The sequence below is a fragment of the Galeopterus variegatus genome, unplaced genomic scaffold (assembly GCF_000696425.1).
Source record: "Galeopterus variegatus unplaced genomic scaffold, G_variegatus-3.0.2 Scaffold3583, whole genome shotgun sequence".
In the NCBI taxonomy this organism is placed as follows: domain Eukaryota; kingdom Metazoa; phylum Chordata; class Mammalia; order Dermoptera; family Cynocephalidae; genus Galeopterus; species Galeopterus variegatus.
In genome coordinates this window covers 229147-241200 of record NW_007729694.1, presented here as the reverse complement: position 1 = coordinate 241200, position 12054 = coordinate 229147, and the positions used below count along the sequence as shown (strand labels likewise).

Genomic DNA, 12054 nt, shown 5'->3' with positions numbered 1-12054 from the left:
TTTTTTTTTTTCTTTTTTTTTTTTTTTCTTTTTTTTTTTTTTTTTTTTTTTTTTTTTTTTTGTCTTTTTCCGTGTCCAGCAACGGATTGCAACCCTCAGTGTCGCCCCCGTGCCTCGCTCAGCCAGTGAGTGGGAACCGGTCTGTATGTGGGATCCGAACCCTCGGCGGGAGCGCCTCCGCGCTTCCCAAGCGGCGCACTAGCGCAGTGCGCCACCGGGCCGGCCCTCTCCTTTCTTTTTCCTTGTGGAGAAGAGAACTATAAATTTTTTAAAAATCTACTGTAGACCAAGTTTTTCACAAAACCACCAACCCTTATAGGAAATGCTGCTACTTGGCTAAAAGCAAAAGATTTTTTTTTTTTTCATTCAATTTACTACAACATAGTGCTTCCATTACAGCTCTGTATTTTGTTTTCTTCAAGATATTAATCTAATTCCCTTATGTCCAATCTTTTAAGCTCATATATTATCTTACTATTTTTGGTGGAATGATGCATTCAGATCCATAAATGCTCTGTTTATACGTGTGGCTTTTTATAATGGGTCTTTCTCCATGTGGTTTGTTGTTTTAATGAAACCAGAATCCATGACTGTTTGTGACTCTGCTTCTGAAGAGTGGGGTATCCACAAAATTACTCTGATAAGGAACAGCTCCAAGTCCTATCAGAGAACTAATATCTTTCATAAAGAATCAACACCAGGCATGCTTTCTAAAATCCATTTTCTCCTCTACTTCTCTGGGTAACATCCAACTAAACTTTGCCACCATCCTGGAGTGCAAGACCTTTCTGACCCTCTTACCTCTTGTAAATTGTGTAGTGGAAGCGTGTTTACCATTCTAGAAATGAAATGGTCAATTTTAGTTTCTCTCCAGGAAGAGCATCCTCAGAATCAGTCTTATGACAAAGTAAGCACTCTGGATTTCTTCTTCCTGCAAGGTTCCTGCTACACTTTTGATGGAAGTGACTTTTCCAGGCAACATTTTCTCATGGATTTTGCTTTCTTTATATTTTGGTGCCAGGGCAGGGGGTGCAGGTGCAAGCAAATATAGTACATTAAAGCTAATATATCACCGGCTGTCACCAGAACCTTCCCTTTGGTACTCCTTTTCCTTGCTGGTTTAAAACATTCAATCCCAAAAGCCTATGGTTGAGTGGGAGGAAGTTAAACGATATATTCTAAAGCTCTTAACATATTGCCTTGTGTAAATTGCCCATTTGAGTATTTCATAAACCAAATGGGAAAGAAAAGAATATTGAAAGCACTGAAAAGATTAACACCTGTTTCCAGTCTTCAAAGAAATTGGAGCATACTGTACATTTCCAGAGTAAAACCATTTACTCCCCCTTGTTGAGACATTTTATTCATATTTTCAATTTTATATGCAGAGCATCGCATGCTTATGTGTTTGTTTCACTACAGGATTCCACGCAGAACTTGGAAGATGGAGAAATTATGAATGGTGTACAGACAGAACTAGTAACATCACCAAAAACTAAGGATGCATTGAGGTATTCTGTTTATGCAAATGCAAACATTTTACTTATTTCAGTTTAATGTTTGTTTCTTTAATAGTTTGTAATTGGTTTTATTTTACAAGAAAGATCGAGATATAAGTAGAATCATGGAGTGAAATATGTCCTAATTCTAATGTTAATTACTTAATTATTCTTCCCTCTTGTTTTCTTCATAAGATATGATAACTTACTGACAGACATATATACAAATGATCCTCAAATCTTATACTCTTCTGCAGCCAGATTTCTTAATTACTTTTTCTTCTCTTTAAACAACAGTTTAAAGTGAACATTTCAGAATTCATTGCAGTTGAGTGTTTGACTTCAGCTCTTTGAGTACTGCTTTGTATTGTATTTTAACAATCTTGCAATATTTTATTTGATGTATGTAAAATGAATCTAGTCCATCAACTAGGATTTTTTATGTTTTTAATGAAAGTAACTCATTGTCTGATATCAGCTGCTCTCGTGTTTACCACCACTTCCTTTGCTTTGCACTAGTTTCCAATTTGGCCCCAGGTACTGCTTGGGTTCAACTGCCAACTCTGCTGCTTACTAGTTCTGTGATCTTAGGCAAGTCACTCATCTTTCTATGACTTAGTTTCTGGTCTGCAAAATGGAAATATTATTAGGACCCTCTTCAAAGGATTGGTTTGAGAATTAAGTGAATTACTAAATGCAAAGTGCTTTCAACAGTGCTTGGGTCAGTAAGTCCTATGAGTATTTGCTGCTGTTTCTATTGCTATTATTATCATCATCTCTATTATTATTATCATTATGTTCTTTAAGTTCCTTCAAATTTAGCATAAGGAAAGTAATTTCATATTTAATAGATGGTTGGCCCTAGCATTAGAAGGTGATATTATTGAGGTTGATATTCATTTGTTAATTCAACATATTTCCTTTATTAAGTTCAGATACTAATAGATGCTAAACAATTTACATGAAATTAAGTTATTTTAAAAAATAGGTGATCATCCTTTATTTTACAGCTTTACTGTGTGGCCATGGTTACTCTTTATTTAGATTGTTTCTGTGGTTAACAAGCTACACAATATTAAAAATTTGGTACAGAAAATCTCCAAGCACTGTCTTTTCAGAAGCTTGATAAGATTGCTTTCAGAGGTATGGATAATGAATGAATACTCTTATTCTATTTGACTTTTATTTTCTTTATTTTTTTATTTTTTATTATACATACGTGTGAGTACAATGCTGATTTTCAGTAATTGTGTAGAACATGTGGTGGTTAGATCAGTATAGTTAGCTTATTCATCATTATAATACACAATCATTCTTTATGTCCGTTGACCAGTTCCTCATTAGCCCCCCTCCCCTCTCCCCTCCTCTCCCCTTTTCCACCTCTAGTTTTCTAATCTTAGCTTTTTGAAAAGGTTGCTAATGTCTTGGCTAAATGCTATGTGAATAGCCATCATAGAGTGAACAATTGGTTTATGGCTGCATGAACAAATTATCTAAGCTTTCTTCAGGTACAGAGAATTGAGAGAAATAGTGTATAGGGATTAAATATATATTATTTAATTAAAATATATATGTATACTTTGATTATCAAAACAGCCTTTTTGCATGAGTTTTATTATTACCATTAGTAGGTCAAGGAACTGCAGTTCAGAGCAATTAAGTAACAGCCAGAGACTCAGTCTACATCTACCACTCTTGTCCACAAACCTGTTAATTCAAACATTACCTGTTGTGTGCACCATCCCTGACTTCTTAGTGTTTTATTTCATGCTGTGTAACCAGGGCTGGAAACTTCATGTAGAGAGCACTAGTATAGGAAAAGCACAGCTGAAATCAATCTGAGGTCAAATGCAGAAGGAAGAGTGAGTTCAACCTCCCAGCACTTGAGACTCTGAGATGGGAAAGGAAGAGAACAATCTTAACGGCATGGAACGCACAGCTAACGGGAAAGTTTGGAGTTTTCAGTTGTAGGAAAGGACGTTGGTTCTACCTGGTATGAGATGATTTAAAAAAGAGTTGAAGAGAAATTAGAAAGCTACTTACAGCTGAGTTACATGGTCAGCGTTCTCCTGGGGCAGGGAGGATCTGATAACTGCACAGAGCTTGGCCCAAGCATAGGGCATTGGGCATACTGCCATGTAGGTGGCATAGAAGCTAAGCAAAATATTCGCAGAGTCCATCTCAAAACATCTTGAACCTGTTTCATTCCCATAGTCATTGCTCAAGCCTTTGTTACCTGTCTGCTAGGCTATTGTAATAACCTAACTCCTCTCTCAACCAGCAATTGCTTTTTATTCTAATTGATCCCACATCTTACTATTGTATAAAATGTTCTAAAGCATAGCATTTATCAAACCATTTCTTAGTTCCCAAACCTTTGGATTTAAATAAGTCCTAAGTTGGAACACTTGTGATGCCATTTAGTATGTGTGCAACCTTGGACTAATTATGTAACCTCTTCAAAATGTTTTCTTCATAAGAAAGTGGATATGGTTTTATCACATAGATTATTGTGAAGTTTAAATGAGATATATCATAGGCAACTGGCTTAGTGCAACTCTTCAAAATGTTTTCTTCATAAGAAAGTGGATATGGTTATCACATAGATTATTGTGAAGTTTAAATGAGATATATCATAGGCAACTGGCTTAGTGCAATGCTAAGTGAAAGGCTGGATAAACATTAATTGTTATTGCAATTATCGTTGTCTTTAATATACATATTACAATTTATTATAACTGTTGATCATTGTCCCAAACAAAACTGAATCCTCCAGGGAATTTCTGATACCTAATATAGGTCTTGGAATATAATAGGGACATATTTGTTCAGTGAATAACTAAACGGATATAACACTTTGCTTCATAAATCATAAGCATAACTACTAACTTCTCACCTGTTATTAACATGAATATTTTTATTTAAAGAAAAACAACACAAAGAGAATTCTTCAAATAATCTCACAATAAGCATCTCTTATGAAGCACCACTCAATTTACTATGACCTTAAAAAGAGAGTGAAACAAAGGTGTTTCTCTTTGGTGTATTTTGAAAAAATTACACTTTGAGCTCTCTTTAAATAGCAAGACGTGTGCAGAAGACCTTCTCCACATCTCTTATTCCTATCTCATTCCTGACCCAGTCTTATCTCTGGACTCTGACTTCCCCAGATTAGCCCCCTCCAGGCCTCCATTTTTTTCTAAGTTTGAAACTGCTATCACATTTTATCCTGTCTTCTTCTTTGCCTACAACATCCATTCACTTAGAGAATTATTTGCAGAGTCCATTTCAAAATAATTTGGACCTGTCCCCATGTTTTTATGCGTTATTTCTATAATCATTGCTCAAGTCTCTATTATCTCTTAGCTAGAGTATTGCAATAATTTACTAACCCATGTCTCAGGTACCAGTCTCTCCCTTGTCTTTAACTTTACTAATTGATCTCACATACCACTGTTAAATATTTCTAAACCACAGCATTTATCACACTGTTCCTTAGTTCCAAAACCTTTAGTGACTCTATTTTCTACAAATTAAGTATTAATTTTCCAGCCCGGAATTTGACATAAGATCTTTAATCTCAGGCTAATGGTTCAATCTGTCTTCTATACATACCACATCTCCCTTCTTACTCCTTCACCTCTTTCTCCTTCTCCTTTCTTCTTCCTCCTTCCTTCTTCATCCTCTCACTCTCTCTCTCTCCCCCCTCTCCCCCACCCCCACTCTCATTAACCCACTCTAAATTGCAGCCAATCTTCGTGTCTATGATGGAAGTGATGTTACAGTGTTTACTTTATCGATTTGATGTGAATACATGTTATAATCCTCAGAAGGCAATTAGGACACTACCTCCCAAATAATAGCTTTCCTTCACTGAGAATTTGCTATTACTACTAATTATTCTGTTGCTTTGTATTATTTTTGTTACTTGTCTCAACCCTCTCCCTGGATTATGGACTCCTGAAGCATCAGTCTTTTTTTTCCTTGAAGATCTTTCCCCTTGTAATGACTCAATATTTGCTGAATTCAAGTGAATTAAGTGAATCCCACCATCATCAACACATTTTCTTTTTTTAGATTTTTACTTAGTACATTCTTATCAAGGCATTTCACCAGTAGAGTTCAGGATCATCTGCAAACTCTTCTTGGAGGCTTTTCTCTGGAGTCCATCTCTCATACCATTACATATGACAGATCTGTGAATCATTCCCCGAAGAACACAAACTAACACCTTCTATACATTTGTTATTTCTGTTTTTGTTTTCTCCATGTCAGCAATTCAATCTAATCATGAAGAAAATGTGTTCTTCAGTATTACAGTAGTTGTATTTAAGAATTTTTAAAAAACTGTTGCTGAGGAAATCATTGTAAAAAATTGGGAAAGCTTGAAGTAGATTATTTCCTTTTACTCCATAAGCTTATTTGTTCCCTCAGAAAGTTCTAATAATCATGCGCAATCTAATCATGAAGAAAATATGTTCTTCAGTATTACAGTAGTTGTATTTAAGAATTTTTAAAAAACTGTTGCTGAGGAAATCATTGTAAAAAATTGGGAAAGCTTGAAATAGATTATTTCCTTTTACTCCATAAGCTTATTTGTTCCCTCAGAAAGTTCTAATAATCATGCTAATAGCTGATAGTTATTTAACCCCTTGTATATGACAGATACAGCATGTGTAATGTATATGTGTTGTGTTCTCTATTTTTCTCATTAAAACCAACAACTCTATTAGGGAAATTCCTAATCATAAAGTCCTCATTGTACAAATAAGGAAACTGAAGCTTTGAGTCTTAGTTTAAATGACTTAGACAGCCGACTCAAAGTCACCATTGAGGTATTTCTCTCTGATTCACGTCTGTAACTAGAGATCTGAGATAAAGCATCTCTTTCTCCGTATCCTCGGTCCTATCTAGCCCATACCTGAAAGAGTGGCCTACCACTGAGCAGAATAATCTTAATGTTAAAATGCTGTCCATTTGCCTCATGTGAAGAAGTTAGACCTGCAAACATCTTAGGCTTCTGTTATATATTCTTCCTCAAGCTTCGGGTCTCTCTTCTGGATGGTAAGCAATTGACACACTTCACATCTAGCTCTAGCAGGGTAACCATTCGTAATGACAGTCTCTTTTTAACCACCGATTCTGTAGCTTCACCCATAGTTTTCTCCTAGATTCTTAGATTGGTAGCAGCTGGTTCCAGTGATTATCTGAATCAGTTTTGTCAAGTGGATCTTAGGGCATTTAGCTTGCATAATATTAGTTGACCTAATGCTTTGTAACTATCTGCTTGTTTAGGTGTGTCTCAGAAAGTTGTATAAAGATAGCTATTTTGACCTTAGTGAAATCTTTTTTTTCTTTGTATAACTGGAATCTTTTTTTTTTTTACCCCCACAGTTCACTTTTTGTCTGTTTTTCACAAGTAGCTCCCAACCCCTTTCTCTTTCCACTGCTAGAATATTACTTCCACCTCATTTTCTATATTTTCTACTCTCAGTGTACTCTCCAGCTTATCTCCTGGCTATTGTACTGTCTTCCAAAACACAAATAAATGTGTGCATGCCCTGCTCACTAGTCTCTGAACTGTACTCTAGAGTTTGTCTTAACAAAGAGCATTAATAGCATTTTTTCACATCTTTGTAAAATCTCTCTTTATGAGCTAAATATTCAAATAATTGCAACCAGTTCTACTTTCTCTGTTTATATTCCATGAAGGGTATATATGTAGACATTTCTACAGAGCTCCATCAAGTAGATATAATACTGAAGGGGTTTTATTTCCTTTTAAAATAAACTTTTTAAGTGTAGTCTATGAGACATTTTTCAAATGCCTTTCTCTCCATCTTGAAACAAATAATCTATAACATTTTAGAAAGAACATGAGGAGATATGGTCTATGTAAAACTTGTAATGCTTGTTTGTATTAAATAGATCTAACTTTCTATAAGTGCTTGCACGTTGCAGTCGATAAAAATGAAAGTCCTTTATTCTTTTTTCTGAGATAGTAATATTTTTGTGATTATAATTTAACATGTCAGAAATACTTCCAGCCAAAGAATTGTGACTATTGTGTGTAATGGTAAGAATAAGTTTACTCTAAAATATCGAAAAGGGAGTTTTATAAAATAGAAATGAACTTTAAAAATTGCATCCTCCCGAAACATCTTAGTGCTATAAAAACAAGATTGATTACTTAAACAAATTATAATGTTTACTTTAAGTGAATTTTAAAAATATTCACTTACTAAAGTGAATTTAAAAATACAGGATTGATAATTACAAAGGAGTAGGGATCAGTATGATACATAGTTTTTAATGTTTTATAGGAAGTATTTTGAGTGGAGTAAAAAGAATTTGTAAAATAGAAAAAAAAAAATGAGAATCCATAAAAGCCATCCTAAACATTCTTAGGCTGAAATCTTGAAGTCTTTACTAGACTAAACATATATTTTAAAAGCCGCAGTGTATTACGTATGGGTTCTATCTATCAGCATGTGGATACTTGATACATTTATTAGGAAAGATTTGTTATGCTTTCAGTGCAAAACTATAAAAACGCATTATAAAGGTAAAGATGATTTTTTGATAATTAAGCAAGATTTTAGTCTCTGTTCTTAAAGGTTTTTAAAACAGTATCATAAACCTAGAATGTGAATGCTTTGGGTTTAGTGTTCCTCAAATGCCTAAAAATGCACTATAAATCTGTTATTATATGGCAACTATTGCTTTTGGGCCCATTAAAAGCTACACAACTTTCTCTGCCCACCAGGCATTTTATATTCAGGACATATAATACATACATGTATGTGGCAGTCCATATACATATATTCATATAAATATCCTTATCCTCAGGCATATAGAAAAGAATCATATCACCCTATATTATCACTCTAAGATTTGTTTTTAACTTCTATTTCAGGCCCCTGATATAACCTGCTTGACTAAACAAGTTTTACATATATCAGCAATATCTGGTCAAAACACATTTGAAATTTATTATCAGATTTGAAATTCTGTCATATTCCACAAATGCTGGAAACTCAAGGCTCGTTTTTACAGTTCTTAATGGTAATAGGCTTGCAAAGAAAACACATTAAAAATAAGTCTAATCCACTGATGAGAATATATTTAATGTATTTATTTTAGATTGCTGATAATTTAGAGAATACTTCATGCAGAGTGAATTCATCAGGCATTTTGCTTTCTTAATGCTGTTCTCAACTTTCCAGCAAGGAGCCAAAATTTCACTATTTTCAATTTGGAGCAGAAAAGCATTTGTAGCAGCTGTAGCTCTTAATTTGACATCTAGTTTCAGGTCATTTTCATGTAAATAGGAAACAATAGAGACCTGTTTACAATTTCCATAACAGGGATGTTTGCTTCAACTTTATCATTTTCCTCTGGCAATTATTTTCTCTCTCTGGGATTAAAGGAGCCAATAATTGTTCACGGTTATTATTTTTCATCTTTATGAAAACTTGTTAGTTCCACTCTTTATTACTCAAAAGCTCCCAGTGCCTTCAATATTTCAGTCATACACACTATCCATTCAAGTTTGGTGGCTCATCCTTTTCTTAATCTAGGGTAGGTTAGGAAGGTCAGGCTTTCTATTTCATTCCATAATACATTTTTTCAGGCTTTACAACCTCCTTTTTTACCACTAGAAAAAAAAAATAGGAAGTGAAAATTTGGAATTCTTCCATTGAATACAACTGATGACTTATTGAAAAACAAGTTCAAGTTTTGATTTATATTGCTTTGGACATGCCCATATATATTACCAACTGAGGCTTCACAGCCACTGTAGAATGTAATTCTGTACATTTTCTAATATGTACTTTATTTCATTTTTTTCTCTGTTCTGGGGAAAAAAACCTACTTTATGCTTAAGCATAGATGTGCTTACTTCCATGTATTTTATGATCTGTATGGTAATTTTCAAGTGTGTCTCAATGGGGAAAAATTTCATTTTGGGGTACCTCTTTTAAATATGTTGATTTATGCAGATTAAGCAGGAAGTTATTTTTGTAGGTAGTTATTTCCATTTGTTCCTCTCCTAGGACTAAAAAGAAATCAGATAGTCTTTTAAACATTTCATTTCATGAATCTTCGGGACATGCCAGTAAATGATATACTCCTTTGACTTCATCTCTGCTGTTTAAGTTAGAGTAGTTGATGTAATCCTGAGGGGGGCTGTGTATGTGTGTGTGTGTTTAATGTGCCTCATCTGGTTTTTAGCAGAGACTCATCTGTGCTGTTGTTTTTTTCTGCCCCAGTGACATGACAAGAACAGTGGAGATTTCTGGGGAAGGAGGCCCCTTGGGAATACATGTAGTGCCCTTCTTCTCATCTCTGAGTGGAAGGTAAGATGTTTTCCTTGTTTCAGAAGATCGTGCTAATGAAAACCCTGACTTAAGCTCATTTTCTCAAATATTTTTCAAAAGAGAATAAAGTATGAATTTCATTATTAAGATGGACACCTCAAGATGTACTTTTGTAGTACTCTTACGTGTTAAAAACAAAATGAAATCACTTACTCTAGAATGTAATGATAAAGAAAAAAATGAATGCAGTTTCCCCACTTACAATTAATTGTGAAGTACTTTCTTAAAGTATCCTTGTCAGTGACATACAGTAAACAGGATCCTTGCCAAGGAGTTTAACATATTAACATATTGTTAGATGAATGTCACAACTGAATTTGTTTAATATTTCAAAATACACTTCAACAAGTGAATATAATAATTCCAAATTGATATTCCCTGCTATTTCTCAGGTACATAGAATTGAGAATATTAAATATATCAGAAGCTGTATATGTATGATAATTTTAGCTATAGAAGCAAAATGTTGTCATGCTATTTATTTTTTTCTAAAATAAAATTTAGTCAATCGAAATAATTTACCATATCCTTTTAAAGACATTATGTTGTTAAATCCTCATTGGTAAATGTTCGATTGTGTCAGCCTTTCTTAAAATTCATATCGAACTGGCTATAAAACCTGTTTTCTAGATGGAAATTAAAACGTGTGCCTCAGAGTTAATATTGGTACTGTAATAACAAACTTACAGAACTAGTTTGAGATATTATGTCACTTTTAATAAAATGACTACCTTTAGCATGAGAATGATATTGACAAGGGTTGTCAGAATCTTAAAAAAGAAAATCAGTTTCTCACTCACATGACTTGATTTTAATTAATTTGTTAAATTTATTTTTTTAATTCAGTGAAAAGGCAGAATGCTTTATTTTAGCTTAGAATATCAAATACCAGAAAAGTCCATTGGTTTTCCTAAGGTCACACAAAATCCAGATCTCCTGACTTGTCCTCACTTCAGTGCTCTTTCTAGAACTGAAATTTTCCCAAAGGTTGTATGGTATTAATTTACTGGTTCTGAATATTTATTCAGTTTAGTCTGCCCTATAAGAAGAAGAGCAGATTTAGTCATGATATTTTGGTTGGCATCATATTCAGCAGGTAGCCATCTGCTACCTATAATTGCAAAGTCATCACCTCTTTTTTTTTTTTTTTTTTGCAAATAACATCTGATGCCAAGCTCTCGCTGGAATGAATGTTTCCTAAAAAGAAATGAACCAAAAAGCTAGTGACTCCTACTGCCTAGTTTCCTGTATGTGTTAGTAAGTGTGTTTATAAATGTTATAGGTTATGGCACAGGACAGACTGAGGTTGTTTTGGATAGACAGGGTGCGCATTTACTCAGTTGTCATGAGAAATTCTAATGGCTTTTGGCAGAAGTGTACTGATGGAGCTTTGTGAAATACCAGAGTGGTTAAATTACCAGGCCCTTTCGTTTAATGAAGCTGGAAGAGAACACAAGATCCTCCCGACTTCCAAAAATGAGGAAATATACAATGTGACAGTCACCATACTTCATTTTCAATAGTTCAGAAAACAAGCTATCCCTGTAGACCAGAAATCACCTTTATCTCACCTCAAATGAGGGAAACATATTAGAATTTGATTTCCCCCCTTATCCTTCCTGGTTCTGATTCCTAGAAAGAGCCTTGTAGAATATTAGAAAGGGAATTGGACTTAGATTCAGAACAATTGGATTTGAATCCCAGGGCTCATTTTTATAACCTTGAGCAAGTCCCCTAACTTGCCTCTTGTGAATATCCACTTTACATCAAGGTTACGGGGATTAAATGACATTAAAAATGTGAAAGCTCCTTGTAAAACATACATACAGTGTATAAATGTGTAAATTATCAGTATTATGGTTATTTAGGCTAAAACAAAAAAGTCTAACTCAGAAATGAAGTTTTATTAGAAGTTCATGGTCAACTGTACAGTAACTTGATGAAATAGTTCTATTGTTTTTTGCTGTTTTTTTTTTTTTTTTTTGCTATCCACTAGTATTATAGAAAGGAAATTTAATTAAAAACATTAAAAATAATATGGAAGTGGAGACATGAGCCAATAAAAGTTGAGAAGTAATGAGTACAGGCTGAAACAGCATACTTAACTCAACCCATGTGTCTAGCTGCAAGTGGGTATAGAGCGTGTCAGACAAGTCTCTGACTTCATCACACCA

At 34.2% G+C, this 12054-nt stretch overlaps 1 protein-coding gene across 1 annotated transcript in view; it reads left to right on the top strand.

Annotated features, from left to right (window-relative positions):
* The first annotated feature begins 1428 nt into the window (after nucleotides 1–1428).
* Nucleotides 1429–12054, top strand: part of PARD3B (par-3 family cell polarity regulator beta) — a 201918-nt gene continuing 191292 nt past the window's right edge. Inside the window, exons 1-2 of the mRNA XM_008585465.1 lie at nucleotides 1429–1511; nucleotides 9773–9859. Of these exons, the coding sequence (XP_008583687.1) occupies nucleotides 1456–1511; nucleotides 9773–9859 (143 nt within the window). The 5' untranslated portion in view covers nucleotides 1429–1455. The remainder of the gene's footprint in view (nucleotides 1512–9772; nucleotides 9860–12054) is intronic.